Below are 20,251 nucleotides of genomic sequence, written 5' to 3'. Positions count from 1 at the left end.
TAATCCCGTGGCTTATAGACTGAAGTTGCCAGCTACTTTCAAAATACATCCTGTGTTTCATCGCTCCTTGTTGACGAAAGCAGCCCCTCCCAGCGATTTACAACCAGTGGAGGTTCCGGGGGCACCCATTCTAGTGGATGGACAACCAGAATTCGAAGTGGAACAGATTCTTGATTCCAGAAGGAGGCGTAATCAATTACAATACTTAATTCACTGGAAGGGTTATGGGCCAGCTGACAGATCATGCGAAAATTAGAGGGATGTGCATGCCCCAGATTTAGTGAAAGAATTCCATCAACGGTTTCCCCATCGCCCTACGCCGACCAGTGGGGGGAGGGCACAGCATGAGAGGGGTGGTGGTGTCAGGATGCAGGATTGGGGTCCTGGCACTTCAGAGGATGAGGAGGGGGAGGAGATCATTTTCCCAGAGTTGTGTGAAGAACCAGAAGAGGGGGGAGGAATCCCAGCGTTAGTGTTGCCCAGCAGTAAAGACCTTGAAACTCTAGCCGACACAGACACAGATTCTTCCCAGGAACTTCCCATGCTCACCCCCCTTCCCAGGTCAGAGCAGTTAGAAATGGAAGGAGGGGGAATTCAACTCCCTCCTCAGCCAGAGAAAAGCCCGCCTGATGGGCATGGCGTCCACCCCCCTCTTTCCCCAATACCAGAGGTAGAATCCTCAGAAGGGGAGGGGGCAGCGCTTCCCCCTTCACCACGAACCCGGAGAAAACAAAAAAGAGCAAGGGGGAGAGAGAGGAGGGGTGTGGAAGAGAGCATCTTGAGGCGGAGTGAGAGAATTCGCGCCAGAAAGCCCCCTTTATAAGAGTCAGGGGGAGCAGGGATTCCTTGTTCTGTCAACTCTCTTGCATGTCGCTGGACACGTGTTATTGTGTTGCTTCATGAGAAGGCGTAGTTTCTGTTTGGATATTACTTTAATAAAGACTGAATTGCTTTCACCAACTGGTCTGGTTCCTGAGTCCAGTCCTGGACACGACAGTGCTGGTGGCTCACAGGATTCCATCATGTCTCCTGCATGACAGGAGTCTTGGCGGGACAACGAGGAAGAGGTAGGCGAAGCCATAAAATGGCAGCCGCAGCTGTTCTGCGCTTAGGCAAAAAGCGCAGGAAACAGCTGCAATGGCGAGCCACCTTAGTGGGCACTGCTGAACCCCCTGCTGCCATGCATGATCTGATTTTGGGCTAGATACACCCAGGCAGCACACCTGTTTGGAAGTGGGTGGGAGCTGGAGACCGCGATCCTGCTCGGTACGAGTGTTGCGAAAATGTGGCTCCACGGAGCAATCAGTCAGTCTCCCTCCAAAAGTCGCTGCTGCTGTAGCTGAAGGGCTGCGGCTAGCCACACTCCGTCAAAGTAAAAAACGCCTAACACGGCATGAAACCGCCCAGCCAGGCTCAATGATCCTCCCAAGCCCTGGACCCATGGTGTGAAGGTGAGGGGGGGAGAAGAAAACAAACAGTAAAGGATGGAGATGGAAGGAAGAGATAGCTAACAAATTAAGGAGAAGAGAACAACTGAAATCAGAAAGAACAGGAAGAACAGCAGAAACAGATATAAAAGGAATTTGAACAGAGAGAAGAAAAGACTCAGCCTTCACAGACCGCAGGCAGGGCTGGTCTTGAGGGCAGGATGACTCATCCCCCCAGAAAGGAGACTAAGTAGTTTGAAGACCCTGCCTGTGACGACCAGTAGGAGGAGTCATCCCTAAGCAGGAATGTCCTCCAGCCCTATCTAGCAAAATGACTGCCTTCTTAATTGCATTTCCAACACTGATCTCAGTCTGTACCAACTATATATATACAGCATAGCTGAATCAACCTTTTAATGTAGTTCCAAGCATACATAAGTTAATATATTTTATTTATTTATTTATTTGATTTACATCCCACCCTTCCTTCCAGTAGGAGCCTAATTTATCTTTAAGCTCTTCTCCCACTTGCATATGAAACGTGGAGGTTTATCTTTTCTGTGGCTTTTTCACTGTTTCATATTCAGCAAGTCCTCCAAGATTAGTTCTCTTTCATTTTAGCCACTTATTTTTAAAAGTTTCTCATCTAAAACAATGGGAAAGAGTATCATCCATTACTTTGAAATTGGATGATTTCATAGACACCTTTTGAATCTATGTCCTTTCCTTTCCAAATGGAACCTATGGATATTCAGTGTTCCCATGGCCAGCGTCCCACATTACAAATTTCATACACTGTAATGCTCACACCAGCCATTACTGCAAAAGGAGATTTAATCAACATATACTGTTTCATACTATTGAGCCATCTGGTTCAGTATTGTCTACAGACTGGTAGGGGTCTTTCCAACTCCTACTCCATACACTGGGGATTGAACCTAGGACCTTTTGTATATAAAGCACGTACTCTACTATTGAGCAGGACAGGCCCCAAATGTAAGCCTGCTCAGTGACTAACGTTAAGAAATTCAGGGAATGCGACTTCCGGGAAGGGTGACTTAGCCTGTGCCTGCTTTTGAGACGGGCTCCTGCCTCAAAAGAAGCTTATTCAGATATATCAGTCAGTTTTTTCTTTTTTTTTTGACTGATTAAACTTCTCCCGGGTAGGGAGAAACGAAGAGATTAACCTCAAAGCCTATTTTTGTTGGGACGACCAGATCTCATTAATTTATGGGACGAGGTCCAGCCGACGAAGGTGGGACGGATTTTTAACAGCAAGCTCTATCTGATAAAGCGAACGTTCACCTTATCTTCTAAGAGAGAACGCACTAACAGGCAAGCACCCTTCTTTCTATATTTTTCTTTTACTTGACTTAAATTGTTGCTGTTTAAAAGAGATTTGCCAGATTGATCAGTTTTTGACATCTCACTGGGGAGCCATAACTTCTCTCTGCTACGCACTAATTAATAGCTTATCTCTGTTTTTGTTGCAAAAAGCTGTCCTGGATTTGCATTCTAAAGATATACACAGAAGAGGGATTTCTATTCCAGATTTTTATTTTGAAAAATATTATACTGTTTTGAGACTACTCTCTTTTTGGTCTATTTTATTTTGACGAATCTGTTTCTTGACGATTGCCATTAATTGTTTCGATCCTGGGAACTGCATTTTGTTTACTTAACTATTGGAGAGATAAGGCTGTCTGCTCTGTTTATACTGTGATGTCACCAAGTTTGGAGTATTAACCCAATTGTTGCTGAAATAAGAAGTGGTTTTCCTATATTTTTCTTTTAAAATGGCAATTAAGAAAGTGGCTGAAAATCTGGAAATAACTATGTTTCAGAAAATAATGGATGAGATTGAGATAATGAAAATTGAATTGAGTAAAATGAAGCAGGAGATTAAAGATATAAGGGTCCCTGTGAGAGAGGTGACCCTGGAAGGGGTCCCTGTGAGAGAGGAGATCCCGGAGATTGGAACAGGGGTCCCTGTGAGAGAGGTGACCCTGGAGACTGGAATAGGGGTCCCTGTGAGAGAGGAGATCCCGGAGATTGGAACCAACATGGAACAGGAACAAGATTTGGAGTCTATGGACTTTAGAAATAAAATCTATTGTTTGGAACTCAATGTTATCTCTGAAGAAATGAATGAAGATTCTAGAGATAAAGTTATCAATGGCATGGATAATCTTCTGGACTGGAATGATGTGATGGAGCCCAATATAGAGAAAATCTATGGAATTAACTGCAGCCATGTGACAATGGAAAAACTTTTAAGAGATGACCCAGTGTATTTTGAAAAAAAGAACAGAGATATGATTTTACAGCAGTATTTCAGCAACCTATTCAGAATGGATGGCAAGAAAATATTTGGGATAGAGGTAATCCCCATCAGACTCTTACTATATGACTATGGCTTTGACAGCAAGATTATTATGGAATACTGATAATGGAAGATTGGATATTGAAATTACTGGACTTAACAAGACTACTGAAGATGGAAGATGGAAAATGGAACTAATAGAGATAATAGAACAATGGCTACTGAAATTATTGAACCTAACAGATTCTGATGTGATGGATTAATTGAAATGTTTATTTTGACTATGGTTATGACAATAAGATTATCATAATTAGTAATGAGATGGATTAATCGATATGCTTATCTGGAAAAAAAAATTGATAGATATATTTCTTAAAGAATTGAAACCTCTCTTTGACTTTTTGTGGAAAGAATAAAGTAATGTTTATGAGATTTGATGATTAAGTAAGATAACTACTGGAGGAAAGTGATTTTATAATATGACTTAAGAGACAGGATTGTTATATATTATAGACTTATAACTGATTTGATCTTTGACAAATGGGAAGTCAATATTTTACTCTTTATTTTTTATTTTTGTTTTTTTTTTTCTTTTTTTCTTTTTGTTTAACTATTTTTGATTTTGTTTTTTGTCTTTGAATGTTTTATGATTTTGTCTTGTATGTTTTATGAAAATCTGAATAAAAATTATTGAAAAAAAAAAAAAAAAGAAATTCAGGGAATGCTCAGCATCAGCATACCAATCCCTAACTTGCTAAGAAATAACAAGGGTATTCAGACACTCCCATGTTGAAAGATGGAGACAACACATGCAGTGACCATTACCGTATAACATTTAAGAAAGTGTAAAGATGTATGCACTTAGAGCTTCTTCACGGAAGGAGAGAGCCTGGCCCAATTAAGATGCCCTCTTTTGTGGAAGAACTCTCCATGCATGTATCAATAAGAACATAGTCCTTTCAAATGCCAGCCAAATGTATGGGCAAGTGGTGGCAAATGCAAAATGCATAACCAGTGAGGGATGGGGAAGAACTAGCCTGTGTGGCCCTGCAGCCCCCTTCCAGTGTTTTTTTAATGCCTGAGGTGGAGTCCTGAACCCTCAATTATGCTGTAAATGGTTTCCCATTGTAAAAGTGAGCAGTAATCTATCTCTGGAAACAGCCCAAGGATCTGAACTTCAGAAACTGCTAATTGTACAAGCAACATAATTACAATTATGATTATAATTATTTTTTAAATTATTTTTCTCTTCTTGGGTTGCCTTACTTCAGATGGCAAGGTCATCCAGAGCAGAGCCTCCGATGTAAATCTCAGCACAAGGACAAACTGACATGGGAGAAGGTGGTCCAATAAATACCTGGATCATAAAGTACCTGGATTTCAAAAGGTAAGTACTAGAACTTTGAATTGAGACACAATGACTATCCGACTTCCGGGAAGGGTGACTTCGCTTGTGCCTGCTTTTGGGACGGGCTCCCGCCTCAAAAGAAGCTTATTCAGATATAAATCAGTCAGAACATTTTTTTTTTTTGACTGATGAAATTTCTCCCGGGCAGGGAGAAACGTAGAGATCAACCTCAAAGCCTGTTTTTGTTGGGAGGACTGGATTTCATTAATTTATGAGATAAGGTCCAGCCAACAATGCCGGACGGACTTTCTAACAAGCTCTATCTGCTTAAGCGATACGTTTATCTTTTCTTCAAAGAGAGAACGGACTAACAGGCAAGCACCCTTCTTTCTATTATTTTTTTTACTTGGTTTAAATTGTTGCAGCAAAAGGAGATTTGTCAGATTGATCGGCTTTGGACAACTTCTGGGTGAGATATAGCTCTTCTCTGTTATTCACGAAATTAACAGCTTATCTCTGTTTCTGTCGCAAAAAGCTGTCCTGGAAGTGCATTCTAAAGATAATAAACAGAAGAGGGATTTCTATTCCTGATTTCTATTCCGAGGAATATTATATTGTCTGGGACTATTCTTTTTTTGGTCTATTTTATTTTGACGAATCTGCTTCTTCACGACGCCACTAACTGTTTTGATGCTGGGAACTAAATTTGTTTTGCATTCTTGCACAAGAGAGATAAGGCAGGTTGCTCTGTTTATACTGTGATGTCATCAAGCCTGGAATATTAACCCAATTGTTGCTGAAATAAGAAGTGGTTCTTCTTTATTTTTGTTTTGCTTTGTTTTCGTGGTTTTAAAAATGGCAATCAAGAAAGTGGCTGAGAATCTGGAAGTAATTATGTTTCAGAAAATAATGGATGAGATTGAGATAACGAAACAAACCCTGCGACAGGGTAGTAAGGAGCTGAAAATTGAACTGAGCAAAATGACGCAGGAGCTTAAAGAAATAGGGGACCCTGTGAGAGAGGAGAATGAGATCAGAGATGAGAAAAGAAAAAATAAAGGGAAGATACAAGCCCTGGAGATTGGAACAAATGTGGAATTGGAAAAAGATCTGGAGTTTATGGATTTTAGAAATAAAAACTACTGTTTGGAATTTAACGTTATCTCTGAAGAAATTAATGAAGATATTAGAGATAAAGTTATCAATGGCTTGGATAATCTTCTGGACTGGAATGATGTGATGGAGCTTGATATAGAGAAAATCTATGGAATTAACTGCAGCCATGTGACAATGGAAAAACTCTTAAGAGATGAGCCAGTGCATTTTGTAAAAAAGAAGAACACAGATATGACTTTACAACAGTATTTCAGCAACTTATTCAGAATGGATGGCAAGAAAATATTTGGGATAGAGGAAATTCCCATCAGACTCTTATTATATGACTATGGCTACAACAGCAAGATTATTATGGAATACTGATAATGGAAGATTGGACACTGAAATTACTGGACTTAACAGGACTATTGAAGATGGAAGATGGAACTAATAGGGATAATGGAATAATGGCTATTGAAATTATTGGACCTAACAGATTCTGATGAGATGGATTAATTGAAATGTTTATTTGGACTATGGTTATGACAATAAGATTATTATAATTATTAACGAGATGGATTAATTGACATGTTTATTTGGAGAAAAATTGATAGATATATTTCTTAAAGAATTGAAACCTCTCTTTGACTTTTTGTGGAAAGAATAAAGTAATGTTTATGAGATTTGATGATTAATTAAGATAACTACTGGAGGAAAGTGATTTTATAATATGATTTAAGAGACAGGATTGTTATATATTGTAGACCTATAACTGATTTGATATGTGACAAATGGGAAGTCAACATTTTATTTTATTTTATTTTTTTGTTTAATCATTTTTGTTTTGTTTTGTTTTTTGTCTTTGAATGTTTTATGATTTTGTTTTCTATGTTTTATGAAAATTTGAATAAAAATTATTGTAAAAAAAAAAGAGACACAATGACTATCCAAAAGATGTGTTTGCAGATTCCTAGCTTGTGAAGCTCTGTAACTGTTTGGTTTTTAAAATGCTTTCCAATTGACAAAATACAGAAAGCACTATGAAAAAGTAATGTCTCCACTCCACAAATGAAGAATGCAGATTAATAGCTGTAGTTGATAAGTGTTATGTTTTTAACGGAACCCAGAAAAGGAGTGGAGGAGAATTAAAGGGACAATTTTCCACTGTGTATTGTTGTCCATGTTCAGGATGGGTCAAATTTGGGCTTGCAGAATCTATTTTTTACTAGAACCCCAAGGTCCACCAACCAGAGTCAGTACAAAATAGCAGCTCAGGCAGGTGGACATATAGTAAATATGAAAGAAGGGGGTGTCTCTCAGCACATGGTCACTCTAGGAATGCATGATCAGTACCAGAAACCCAGAACCATGCTCTCAAGTCTTTTCATACAAAAATCCTCTACAGATTTCTCTACAAATGTTCTTTGCGAGCAACCTAATTTAACAGAGGACTTTTTAGTTGTTGCTACCCAGAGAATTGAATGTCAGAAACCATTACAAACAAACTGCAGATCATCCAGAGATCTACTACTACATCCTAGTGTGGCCCCCTCTGGTTTACGTGATCAAACACCATAGTTAGCAAACTCTGAAACTATTCCAGGAACACAAGCCAAGAAACACATTTGATATAAGTGTAACAGCTTTACATCCTACCTGTTGCCTTAACCCACAAAATTTAGCTATTGGTTCTGAAGACTGTAATTCCTCTTCTGTGGCATATAAATAAATGTCATCTTGAATACTCTGAGCTGGCCAAAATCCAACCAGACCTTTAGCTTTAAATTTGTTTTGGATAATCAAAGTTTTCAGCAAGTTCTGAGCATCATTATAGACTTTTTTTGCCTCTTCTCCTAATAAAATGAGACAAGAATAAAGGAAACCTATAAGACTTCATCTTTTAAAAAATGGGTGAATTTTATTGCTCATTGTTTTGCAGCTCTATTTTAAACTTCACTTTATTTTTACTACTATAGTATATTAATGACAACACATGGACAAGTCTAAATTAAATATGAAGCTGTGACAGCTGTGACAGCATCAAATGTTTTACAGTGAGACAAACTTACTGCAGGCAACTTGGCTGAAATGAAGAGTAAAAGTTTGTACATTTGTGAAAGCTTGTACATTTCCTAGAGATTGTACACAAACATATCACACAATAAATGCAAATATAACAGCCTTGCAACCAAGTCCACAAAAGTTATTAGGCGACAACATTTTGATAATAAAATGTGGCCTAATTTTTTTAAAACAAAATCAAATATTGCCTGGTCATCTGAAAGCGATTCTTACTCACCACAAGCAACTAGTTGAGTGGCTACTCAAAAACCTTTCAGAAAATCTTGTTGTTTTAAACCAAGGGTGGGAAACCTCTGGTCTGTGGGCCAAATGAAACCCTGGCAGGCCTCTCTATCCAGCCCTTAAGGCTGTCTCTGGGCCATGCCTCCACCACATGCCACAGCCTTCACTGGCCTTGCTTCAGGCGTGCTTCAGGCTGGCTGGCATGGGTCCTTCAATAAAAAAACTTTTTGCTTGCCTGGATAGCGGGATGGGGTGTAGAAACCTCTGGATTTTGCATGGCTAGAATGCAATCTACAGTACAACTGTAAAGTCACCCCCATTGCCTCACTTGCTTTTGCCTCACCACCACTGGTGTGTGACTCCCAGAAAATCCTCCATGGAGAAATGCATCCCTCAGGCAACATGAGTTCCCCATTCATGTTTTAGGCAAAAGAATTTGCCAACTTCAGTCTGAGATGAATGGGGAAGGGATGGGGTGAGTTCTTTGTTTTGGTCTGTCACTGACAGTTTACAGCTCATGTTTCATTAGCTGTCACATTTTTTTCTGTTGCAGCAGTACATAACTGAGCTTCAACATGACTGATTAATCTGTCTCTAATTTAACATTGCTCTCATGTGTGCTGTTGGTTCTACCTTGTGCCTATTTACACAATTTGAAGATACTTAACCTACCTTTTAGATTCTCCACCAGAGAATGTTATTGTGCTACTCACCCACTGCTTTATCATTGAAGATTTTAGGAAATCCCCGGTTGGGGTATTTGCCTCTAAGCTGCCAGACATCAAAAAAAGGCTTCCAGTCAATGTATTCCACCAGCTTCTGCACATCATAATCTTCAAAGACTCTAGTGCCAAGGAATAGTGGTTTAACTGTAAAATACAATGTGCAGCTTTTGTAATTTAGAACATGCTATGTAGGCTACATCCATCTCTGTGACACAGCACACTACACATTACTACAGGTATTTAAAGTCATAGTAGTATGATAGCTAAAGTACAACCTACAACTTCAGCTAGCTACGCTGGCTTACAAAAAAGTCTGCCTCTTTGGAAGGACAGTGAATATGGGTATGTGGAATATATGATGTCCATGTTACAGCACAGTTGCTGGCTTTAAGTTTGACTCCCTCACATCAGCTGATCCATTTAAATATTACCAACTAGAAATAAAATTGCAAGCATAAGCTGTGTTATAGTGCAGCATGGGTGGCAAAAGCAGCAGCAGCCACAGTTTAAAGAATAGCCTATTTATGATGGCATGAGATCTTGTAGAAAAGAACCTACTCCAACAGATGAAGTAAGCTGTTGTATGTGAAAAGTCAAGCCACTACAAAGCTACCATTAGGTAGCCACCTTTACATTTTATATTCTGCTGTGCTCAATTGCAGACTGTCATGGAAAGTTGTGGTTCTAATGTATTAAATATATACCTCTGCAAGTCCACATCTGAAAGGACCAACTTGCTTCCATCGTTAAGATGCAAGGTTGTACATAGCTACTATTTATTGATCATTTCATCCTGGATGCTGAATCTGCACCGGGGAGGACAACTGAAGATTTGCTCTACAAGAGGTCCTAAACCACAAAACTGTTCCTACATCAGGTTATTCCCTCATATCAGTATCACAGCTAAGTTTTTTTTAATAAATACACAGCCAAGTCTTTTGTTAAAAAGTTAGCAAAAATAATGCTCTCTCAATACAGTATCTCCTGTGAAGAAAGCAAGAAAAGGAGTAAGTCAAAAGTGCTACCTTGGCTATGGATAGTCTGTGACCATATATATAACCTACCTAGAGTGTGATGGCCAGGGGGGGGAAATGGAAAAACTGAAAGAAAAAAAAACATGGTGGGTTCCCTCACCCCCCCCAGATTTTTTCCAGGTTTTCACATCTCTAAACCTACTTGCCAATTATAACTATTAGGACTAGAACCATTTTACCCTATTTCTTTAATTAATCAGGAACACAGGGAACTGCCTTATACTGGGACAGATGATGAGTCCATCTAGCTATGCCCCTTCCTATGTCCTGGGCATGTTAATAAATCTAAGTAAAATTGTATGTTCTGGTGTGAAGGGATTTTAATCAATTTTATTTTACCTTCTTAGTCATTCGCAAAGTGTATGATACAGGGGAGCTTGCACTCAGTAGCTCACTCAGAACTCCAAGCTGAAGCAGCCCTCCACTCATAATATGCAAGAGCCCAACAGGTCTTGAAACTCAGGAGTGGTAGCAGCTATTAATATGTATATTTTAGGATTAATTAAGTCCCAGGAGATATAGCAGGAACTCCCAGACCAGGGGTGGGGAACCTCAGGCCTGGGAGTTAAATGTAGCCCTCCAGGGATCTCTCTCTGGCCCAAGGGACTCTCCCTGGGCCACACACCCCACTGGAGCTCCTCTGCACGCTCCTTGACAGTTTTTGCTTGGCTGGAATGTGGCCTTGAAATCTCACCATACAGCCACAGCAGTGGCTGCATACTATAGTCAGCATGTATTTTTCACATTCTGCCATATTAAATTGAAAATACCCCCATGCCATTCTGATGCCTCCCATAAGCTCATTTCAAAACAAAACCTTACAAAACGTATAGGCCTGAACTCAGAAATGCTTGCTTAACAACCCTCTCAATTTTCATGGTAATACACAAAACAGTAAGAGGGAATTGAGAGTTCAAAGTGTAAAAAGAGAGAGAGAAAAACCAGACCCCTTTCGGACTTTTTTCTGTCAGAGTTCTCATAATCTGTTGAAATTCATTAAAAATCAGACATGTTCACAGAGTACCAGTAATCCTATCATTGACCTTGCCCCATACTCTGACCTTTATCTTCTGCAGTTTAAAAGTTAAAAAAATCCCTGGCTGATTTTTAATTAATTTAAGAAATTTTGGCTTGAAATGGCTTGAACTCAATGATAATGTCAGGCATGTTCAGTAAGAACCAACTGTCAGTGTTCTAAAAGCGACACTCACAGCTGCTGGGCTTACCTAATCAGGGGGCCACACCCATGCCAACCCTTTATTTCAATTTAGGCAATCAAGGCTTTCCCAAAGAATCCTGGGAAGTGTAGTTTGTGAAGAGTGCTGAGAGGAGACTCATATTTCCCTGACAGAGCTCCAATAGCCAGAGTGGTTTAACAGACAGCCACTCTGGTTGAAGCTCTGTGAGGGGAACAGGGGGTCTCCTAGCAACTCTCAGCACCCTTCACTAACTACACTTCCCAGGATTCTTTGGGAGAAGCCATGACTGTCAAAGGTGAACTAAAGGTCTGGGATAAGGGTGGCCAGGGACAGCTTTGGTTTAAATTTGGGTGACAGGCTACATGTGCCCGCTGTAGAATAAAAGGGTGGGGGAAACCCTGAAAAAGAATGGTGCTGTTCACATTGTTTTCCTTTTGGAAAGGAAAAAGGCTTCCCCTCTGCCCAGTGCCCACCCATCCAATCTCTTCCTCTCCCTCTCCGCTCCCACCCCTTCTCTTCCTCCTTCTCCCCTCCGCCAGGTCAGTTTCACCTATCCTAAGCATGATTGCACAAGAGTAAATCCCACTGAACTTAAAAAGCATGCAAATGATCAAACCTGCCCTCCCCTCGTCCTCCCTACTATCCCCTCCTACTTGTCCTTTCCTTTCTCCTTCCTTCACACCTCCCTTCTCCCTCCCTCCCCCTCCTCCTCCTTCCCCTCCCCTCAGCCCTCCCCCTCCTCCTCTGCCATGGTAAATTTTATCTATCCTAGGACTACACCCTGGGAGACCAGTGTTCAAATCCCCACACAGCCATGAAGCTCACAGGGTGACCTTGGGCCAGTCACTGTCTCTCAGCCTCAGAGGAAGGCAATGGTAAACCACCTCTGAACACAGCTTACCATGAAAACCCTATCCATAGGGTTCCCATAAGTCGGAATAGACTTGAAGGCAGTCCATTTCATTTTCAACCATGATTGCACATGAGTAAATCCCACTGAACTCAATAAGCATACAAATGATCAAACCTGCCCTCCCCTCCTCCTCCCTCCCCCCTTTTGACCCATCCCTCCCCCTTCCAATCCCCTCTTTCCCCCTCCCCTTCCAATCCCCTTTCCCCTCCCCCTCCTTCTGTTCTCCTCTCCCGCCTTCTTCCTTCCCTCTACTTTCCCCTTCCTCCTCCCCCCATGGTCAGCTTTACCTATCCTAGCCATGAGACTTTGCTGGGACCATCAAGGGGCAAACATTTCCACCTGCCTTCCCCACCCCTCTGCCTGGGCCTTATCAGGAGGAGCTGCAGACTGAGACGTGCTGCTGCAGGGATGAGACTGCGCTGGGGCCATCAAGTTTCCAATAGACATCAGGAATGTCTCAGTTTGCACAAGATAAAACAGTGGGAGGTGAAATATATTCTAGCAAAATTCTAGGTGTGCTCTATGATTTTAATTGACCGTGCCCACCTTTCCTTAAGTTGAGTAGTTTAAGCATAGCAGGCTCAAAACATGCATCTTCGACAGGCCAAGTTTGTTTTTTCCAACAGCTAGAGTCATTGGTTAAGTAGTAACATATTGTAATCAGCGTGATTTTACATCAAACTGCAGTTTCAGATTCAATTGTTAATGCACCCAAAATGGAAATAAAGCATAACCTCCGTTTGAATCACAAAAGGCTGTCTTCACCATCATATGACATTGATCAATAAAAAGGCTTTGAAATTAATAGAAATAAATTTGACACAGATTTCTCGGATGAATAATGAGAGAAATATAACATTCTAGGTTAGATTCTCTCTGGAAACAGTAGTAACACAGAAAAGAAGCAAAGTAAGAACACCAACGAACATACAAAGATATAACTGACCATCTTTGGAGATGACAGGTGTTGCCACCACTCACCATATGCTCAGAAGCACACCAAATTCCTCCAAGCTACACAGGAAGTGGATTGGACTGTGAAAGACCAACCTAAACTGTGTTTGCATTTTTACCAGTTTGTAGGGTCTCCTGCTCCCCTGGTGCATTCACTATAGCTGCCCAATTTCCCTGCTTTTTAAAGTTGGATAGAAATATCTGTTGGCTGTAGATACATTCTTAAACTGCAAGGATTTTTGCCTATTAGTGAATAATACCTCTTGCTTGCCTGGATGGAGAATAAAGATGGGTAAGTGAGAGTGCACAGGAACAAGCCTATTGCACCAAGGTAAAATGTACATTTGTAGCTCTGCTCACTTTTGTCTCTGGTCCCAACCACCATTGGCATGATGTGGCCCCCGGACGAGTGCCTAGAAGGGAATGCAGCCCTTGAGCTGGGGAAGGTGCCCCACCCTTGTCCTATGCAACCGTCTAATCCGGTTTACCAAGTGACTTCTTAGGATAGAGAGAGGGTTAGGACTCTCCAGACAACCCCAGGGATGTGATATAGGCATTTGGTTTTCTTCTGTAATTTAAAATAATTATTTTAATTTGTTTTATTTTTAGCATATTGTGATGAAGTTAAAAACTTCAAGATACATTCAGTTTAACTGAAATCAAGGTTGACTTTCAAATCTCTTCTGAAAAGAATAAATCTATAATCTTATAAAGCACAAAACAGTTTCTTAAAAAGCAAACTAACCTGGTTTAGATGCCGTTAGCCAATTATAATAAAATCCTCTGTTCCTCGCTTGCTCTAGAGATAAATATTTCCTTTCCTGTGTGGAAAAAAGACTGGAGTTCACTTGTGAGCAAGTCACTATGTCAGTATTTTTTTTTTTAAAATGTATGAAACAAAAGCTATTAACAACAAATGACTACTACACTTGACATTAAGAAGGTCCGCCAGTTCTATTTACCTTGAGAGAATCATAGTGGTCCTGTCTAAGGTCTTCATATTCCTCTTGTATTTCTTCAAAGAAGTCATCCTTTAGATTCTCATCTAAAAGCTGAGAGCACTGAAATGAACGTAGCATGCTGAGCAAACTTGACGGTGATGTACACAACTCAATACCTCTCCACCTCTCTCTGTCAAGCACCTAAATTCTCTCATTAAGTTATAAAGTTCGTAAGAATATGGGTAATAACCCCTCCTCCAAAAAACTAAAAAAAGAAATTAAACCACAAGGAAAAAAGTGATTGTTTTTAAGAGCTTCTGGATATGGTGCCTCTTTATCTTATGTTTTTGCATGCAAAACTTGCATGTGAAGGTGTTGGAGCTCACACACAGACTTAAAAAAAGAAACATGTGAATGAGTTCTGACAGGAAATGGGGAAAAGGGAGAGGTGGGGGAGGTTTCTCTTCAGCTGTAAGCTCAATTCACTAAGAAGGCAAAATGCCACTTATTCTTGTCCCATTTTAAAATCTTGAAATATGGTTACATGCATTGTTGTTGCTACTTAAAAAGGACTGATTTATCAGTTCTCAAAGTTCCATTTATAGAATGGTACAGAGTGTCAGTATTTCCTTGCGCAGAAGAGGAAAAGAATTTAAGTATACAGAAACAGTAGAAGACATTTTAAATCCTAGTGACATGGTTTAGAGGACTTGTGTCTCATCTGCAAGAGAGAAGTCTGAAAATGCAGGAGTTCAAATGTAAGCCTAGCAAAGCATATCAAATATAGTTCCAAACCACAGGCAAGTCACTTCTGGGATTTCTATTATTCATTCAGCAAGCTGTTATAGTCAAATTTAATTAAGCCCATGACTGCCTTAAAACATTGAAAAGAATCACCACAAACAGAAATACATGATGTGATATACAAAAGTTTACAAAGATGTTTTTTGGTAATATTTTACATTTTCTTAGATAAACTGACGAAAATCATTTGAAAGGTATTTAATACTACTAGTAAAGAGCATTAGCAGTTAGTGAGGTATAAAAAATGCATTATTCCCCAGGTGTCCTTGAGCTATACAAAGTTGAGGGGAAGCAGTTTAACCAGGTGAGTGTCACTCCAGCAAATATAAGTATAATGATATTTTCCTGTTTCATTCATATACTAGTTAGCAATACTCCCCTCAAGATTCTGTATGAGCTTAAAAATGGTTACTGTATGACAACAAAGAATTATGCACATTGTTCTTGCTATTATGACACCACCAACACCACCTACAACAACATTTTAGCAACTCGTATCTGGCAGAAAAATGATCGACAAAAAAAATCAAATGATCCACTCTTTTACAATGCACAGTTTTATAATACAACTCATAGCACAAATAATTGAAAATATTCACAGAAACAATCAATGGAATCCTTCAGCTTCTTAAAATAGTCACAACCAATTGCACAATAGGGTTCAGTTTCACGGACCTAGATATGGATGGAATCTGCTGTTTTGCTCTGCTTTGATTGTAAATCCACCACCTCCCATACAGGCACTATATATCCATGTCTGTTTATCTCCGCTTCCTTTTGCTCCAGCCCGATCCTTATTGATCAGACTGTTATAATTTTAGGGGATAAAATTATCGATAATACCATCAAATAACTGGTCTTTTATCCCATAAGCCCCATGTTTATTTCTTTGAGGGCGGAGGGGAGAAGTGTCTGGAGCTGGCTAGAAAATATGTTTGAAAAACAAGACAAAACCATATATGTTTGTGGAAAATCCACTGTACAGGCATGCAGACTCACGCTTCTACCCTTCATCAGCAAGGAACACAGGCTCTGTTATATTGGTTCTACATCCCTGGCTGCAGAGGCTCCCAGCTCCTTTCTCTTAAAGGAGGTGGGGGGAAAACTCAGCTCCTGTAGGATTTACCAAAGCTGTTTATTGCACAGTAGGCTAAGTTCAATAAATACAAACAATCACATTAATATTAAGAGATGGGATTTTTTTAAAAAAACCCAATAATGCAAGTATAAGCAGAAAGTCGCCAGTTCAAAATCTGATCCGTAGAGAAAGAAGCTTCAGATAAATTGGATAATTCACTATTTGAATTCTGCGGTATCTTTGCCCATCTCTAACCCCAGAAGTACCAACAGTTATACAAGACAACTCAAATTTCCATCCAAAACACTGTCTGCCTCAGGAAGGCAAAGACAGGGTTCTACATTTATTTGCTGTGTTGAAAAAATTCCTGAAGTATAGTAGTTTGATCACTGATGGAAATTGGATACTGTGCTGAATGAGCTAAATCTGATCCACTAGAATTAATCTTATCTTTCTAAAATACATTAATAAAGATGGAGTGAGAAATGTATTCCACAACTTACAACCACCACACTCTTTGAAGCATCCAGGACGTGAACAACAGGAGCGGTATATCGTGGAGCAATTTTTACTGCTGTATGTGTTCTGAAATGACAAAAAGGGCACATAAAAAACAGTATGAACAAATTGCCTCAGCATCAAGCTAATGCGCAAACATTTTTGTGCCATAAAATAAATTGCATAAAACTCCATTCTCTTTTTCATGGAAGATATAATCCATCTGCAGCTCATTTGAATGAATAAAGGGTCAAAGGAGCACATCTACACTATTTACAAGACCACAGATTTCCAAAGAGCCATAACTTTACTAATTCCTAATATAGAGGAAGTCCAGTGCAATGATGAAACATCAGCATTTAGGAACAGAGGTTGTATCAGGCCTTCCTATCCCTCTTGCAGGACCTTATCCCTGGAAAAAAGTATAAAAATTTCATTTGTGAACAAGCAATTTAAAAACACTTTTTCTTTTGGAACTATTTTTTTTAAGAAGGAGTGTCCATTGCAAATGAAAGCAGTTTTATACTGCTGTAGTTCCTATTTTTTGGCATCTGTCTTTAGCTATGCCTACAGACACTCCAGCTCTTACTTAGGGGATGGAGGTTGCTAAGCTCTACCTTCCCCTGCAGTACATAATGCTGCACTCTGTGTTACAATGGAGTGGGAGGGAAAATTTGTGCATAACTGTTCTAAGCCAACATCTTCAGCTGTCACATTCATCTAAGTCTCTCTCCTGACAGCATTTTCCCCTCCAGAGCAACCATTTTCCCCCAGTATTTTAAATGCATTCCCCTAGGCTTGGATAAATATCAGAGCTGCATGCTGCTCTTTCAAGGTTCCTTTTTATGGTCTATTGTGTCCTACACATCAGGATTTAGAATCCTGACATGTAGAATCCTGAGAATGCCAGGTGTGTTTTTTTTAAAAACCCATGACTAAATTTTAATTGCAGGGATACAGAGCGTAAGATGGCAAATATTTCCAGCATGATTTTCAGGATGAAATGAGTTGTACTGCCCCATCTTTATGAGTTGCTGACTAGACTACAACATAACTGGAATAAACTATTTGGAAACTTTATTGAAGATATGTTTGCTGTTTTCTTTCAAGCCCAATTTTCCTCATTCAACAATATAGTGAGTTGGATCCATACTTGGCCCTCCAGTGGCTTCTTTTCAAAGAAGGGACAGAGATCTAGTGGAGGCTCCCATTGGAGTACAGGAGGAAAGCAATGTTTGCTGAGTTCCCCTTCAACCTACAGCACTACCTCCCATGCTGTTATGGAGATCAGGAGACCTATCGGAGCAGCTTTTCGAAAACTATGTCCTCTGTTTCTCCAGCTGAGTATCCCATGGGTGGAGTTCCAACCACAGGCAGTATGGATCCATCCTATTATACACACATTTCTTCTGTTCTTCATGTCTAGATTTAGTTACTTCAAAATGAACAGGGTATTTGCTTCTTTTAACTGTTTTGGGAAAGTCTTAATTTTACTACAGTAAACATGTGCTTGTGAAAAAGAAAAATGCATACTATACATCAATTGCCCTTTATTCAATTCCCTTGAAACCTGGGATTTACTTTGCTTTAAATACTCTGGAGCAAGCACATTTTAATTAACAAGTGTTTGTTCAAATAAGGTAGAAATTATCCAAACATTACATTTAAAAGGTTACATTAAGAACCCTATTACATTTAGTACATGCCTAACACATTGTCGAACAACATATTTACATTTATTATGCCCTTCAGCAAACTATAAAGCAACCAACTTACTTGGAAGTAGTTGCTCCTCCAATCAGCAAAGGAATCTTGATTTCTAATCTCTCCATCTCTTTGGCAACAAAAATCATCTCATCCAAAGAGGGTGTGATGAGACCAGACAGACCAATGATATCTAAAATATAAATGATTAAAATGATTTTCATCCACAAGATTTCAATAGCCATTTCAGACCTTTTTGAAAAGTCAGCTGTGCAGTGAGCTCATGGCCTTGTTCTAGATGTTTCCACTAACATTTCACTGCCATATGCCTCATTCTAGGCCCTCCAGAAGTTGTTGGATTCCAACTCCCAGCAGCCCTAACCAGGGTTTGTAAAAGGGATTATGCCATTGCACACACCCCATTCCTCCCTTCACAGTGGCAGCATCCTCCTCTTCCTCCTGCCATCCCCATTCCTCCTCCTCCTCATTTGCTGCCACATAATGAGAGCCAGTGTGGTGTCGTGGTTAAGGTGTTGGACTACGACCTGGGAGACCAGGGTTCAAATCCCCACATAGCCATGAAGCTCAATGGGCGATCTTGGGCCAGTCACTGCCTGTCAGCCTCATGAAAACCATATTCATAGGGTCGCCATGAATTGGAACTGACTTGAAGGCAGTACATTTACATTTTTAATGATGTCAGAGGGGGCCTGGAACCACACTAATTTGCTGCACCCACCAGCTGAGGCAATTGTCTCATTCCACCTCATGACTGGGCCAGCCCTGGCCTCAGCCAGCATGGCCAATACTCAAGGATGATGGAAAGTGTAATTCACCTACATTGGGAGGGCCACAAATTCCCACTCCTGGCTCTAAGCATTCTGTTCATCTGTGAAACGGATATCCTGGATATTGTATATTCTATTGATATCTGCCTGGCACCAACATTGTTATCCTTTTGGTGGCAGGCGAAGGTATTTTTATTCTCTCAGGATTTTAATGTAACACAATGTAACTTTAAAAAAAATGATTTTGTAAACCACCTGGGAAGCTTTGGTAAAAGGCAGTATACTAATCTTTTAAATACATAAAATACAATTGTAGTCTGCAGATTGGCTGAACAATGTAAAATGGTTCAGTATACCTCTGAATTAAGATGCATTCGAAAACACCACACACACACACACACCAGTAGAGTACTTATTATCCAGATTAGTCCATTATCTTATTCAAAGTCATAGCATGTTTGTTTTTCCCAACCTCCTAAGGCATTTTAATAATTCTAGTTCAAGCAAACATGAGGTTATACTGATTTATCTTCCCCCCCCGATCAGTGAGAATGAGCCTTTCAACATACAACTTCAAGATCATAATTTTCAATTTTTTTTTAAAATGTGGATAAAATTCTCTCATACCTGCTTTGTTCTCAAGAGCAGCTCTGAGTATCTTGTCACATGGTGTCATGACTCCCAAATCAATAACTCTGGAGGGAGGGAAAAATGGTACTTGGCTAGTCATCATGTGTATGTGCTCAATTAATCCATTTCTGCTATAGTGTATAATGAAGATCAATTATCCTGTTAGAGAGGCCAAAGGGAACAGCATTTGGCTTTTAATCTTTCCAGACAGCTGAGCAACCAGACATCAGCTTTTTCCCAGCACTTTATTTTCCTTATATCAGCTCCTGCCCTATTTTAAGCTGTTATCACATTTGCTCAAGATACGTGTATCTGACCTGCATCTCAGCCTGATTCCATGCCCTGAGACCTCTCCTCTTAGAAACCACAGATGACCAGGGAATCAGTGTGGTACTAGGGAAACTGCTTCTCTATGCAGCTCCTGGTTCTACTCCTGCCAGAGGACAAATGGCTATATGTCCAGTAGAGCTGCCTCAGGAAACTAGC

The 20,251-nt window shown here is 40.0% G+C and overlaps 1 protein-coding gene across 3 annotated transcripts in view; it reads right to left on the bottom strand.

The window, feature by feature from the left end:
• The window catches only part of MTR (5-methyltetrahydrofolate-homocysteine methyltransferase), a 129,966-nt gene that overhangs the window by 29,586 nt on the left and 80,129 nt on the right, over positions 1 to 20,251 (bottom strand). For all 3 annotated transcript variants that reach the window (XM_061624578.1, XM_061624576.1, XM_061624579.1), the window contains 7 exons: positions 19,763 to 19,830; positions 18,420 to 18,540; positions 16,649 to 16,730; positions 14,285 to 14,383; positions 14,068 to 14,143; positions 9,211 to 9,366; positions 7,850 to 8,046 (listed from right to left, as the gene is read on the bottom strand). In XM_061624578.1, coding sequence (XP_061480562.1) covers positions 7,850 to 8,046; positions 9,211 to 9,366; positions 14,068 to 14,143; positions 14,285 to 14,383; positions 16,649 to 16,730; positions 18,420 to 18,540; positions 19,763 to 19,830 — 799 coding nt within the window. The remainder of the gene's footprint in view (positions 1 to 7,849; positions 8,047 to 9,210; positions 9,367 to 14,067; positions 14,144 to 14,284; positions 14,384 to 16,648; positions 16,731 to 18,419; positions 18,541 to 19,762; positions 19,831 to 20,251) is intronic.

Source organism: Rhineura floridana, chromosome 4 (genome assembly GCF_030035675.1).
Source record: "Rhineura floridana isolate rRhiFlo1 chromosome 4, rRhiFlo1.hap2, whole genome shotgun sequence".
In the NCBI taxonomy this organism is placed as follows: Eukaryota; Metazoa; Chordata; class Lepidosauria; order Squamata; family Rhineuridae; genus Rhineura; species Rhineura floridana.
This window is presented reverse-complemented; position numbering and strand designations above follow the sequence as displayed.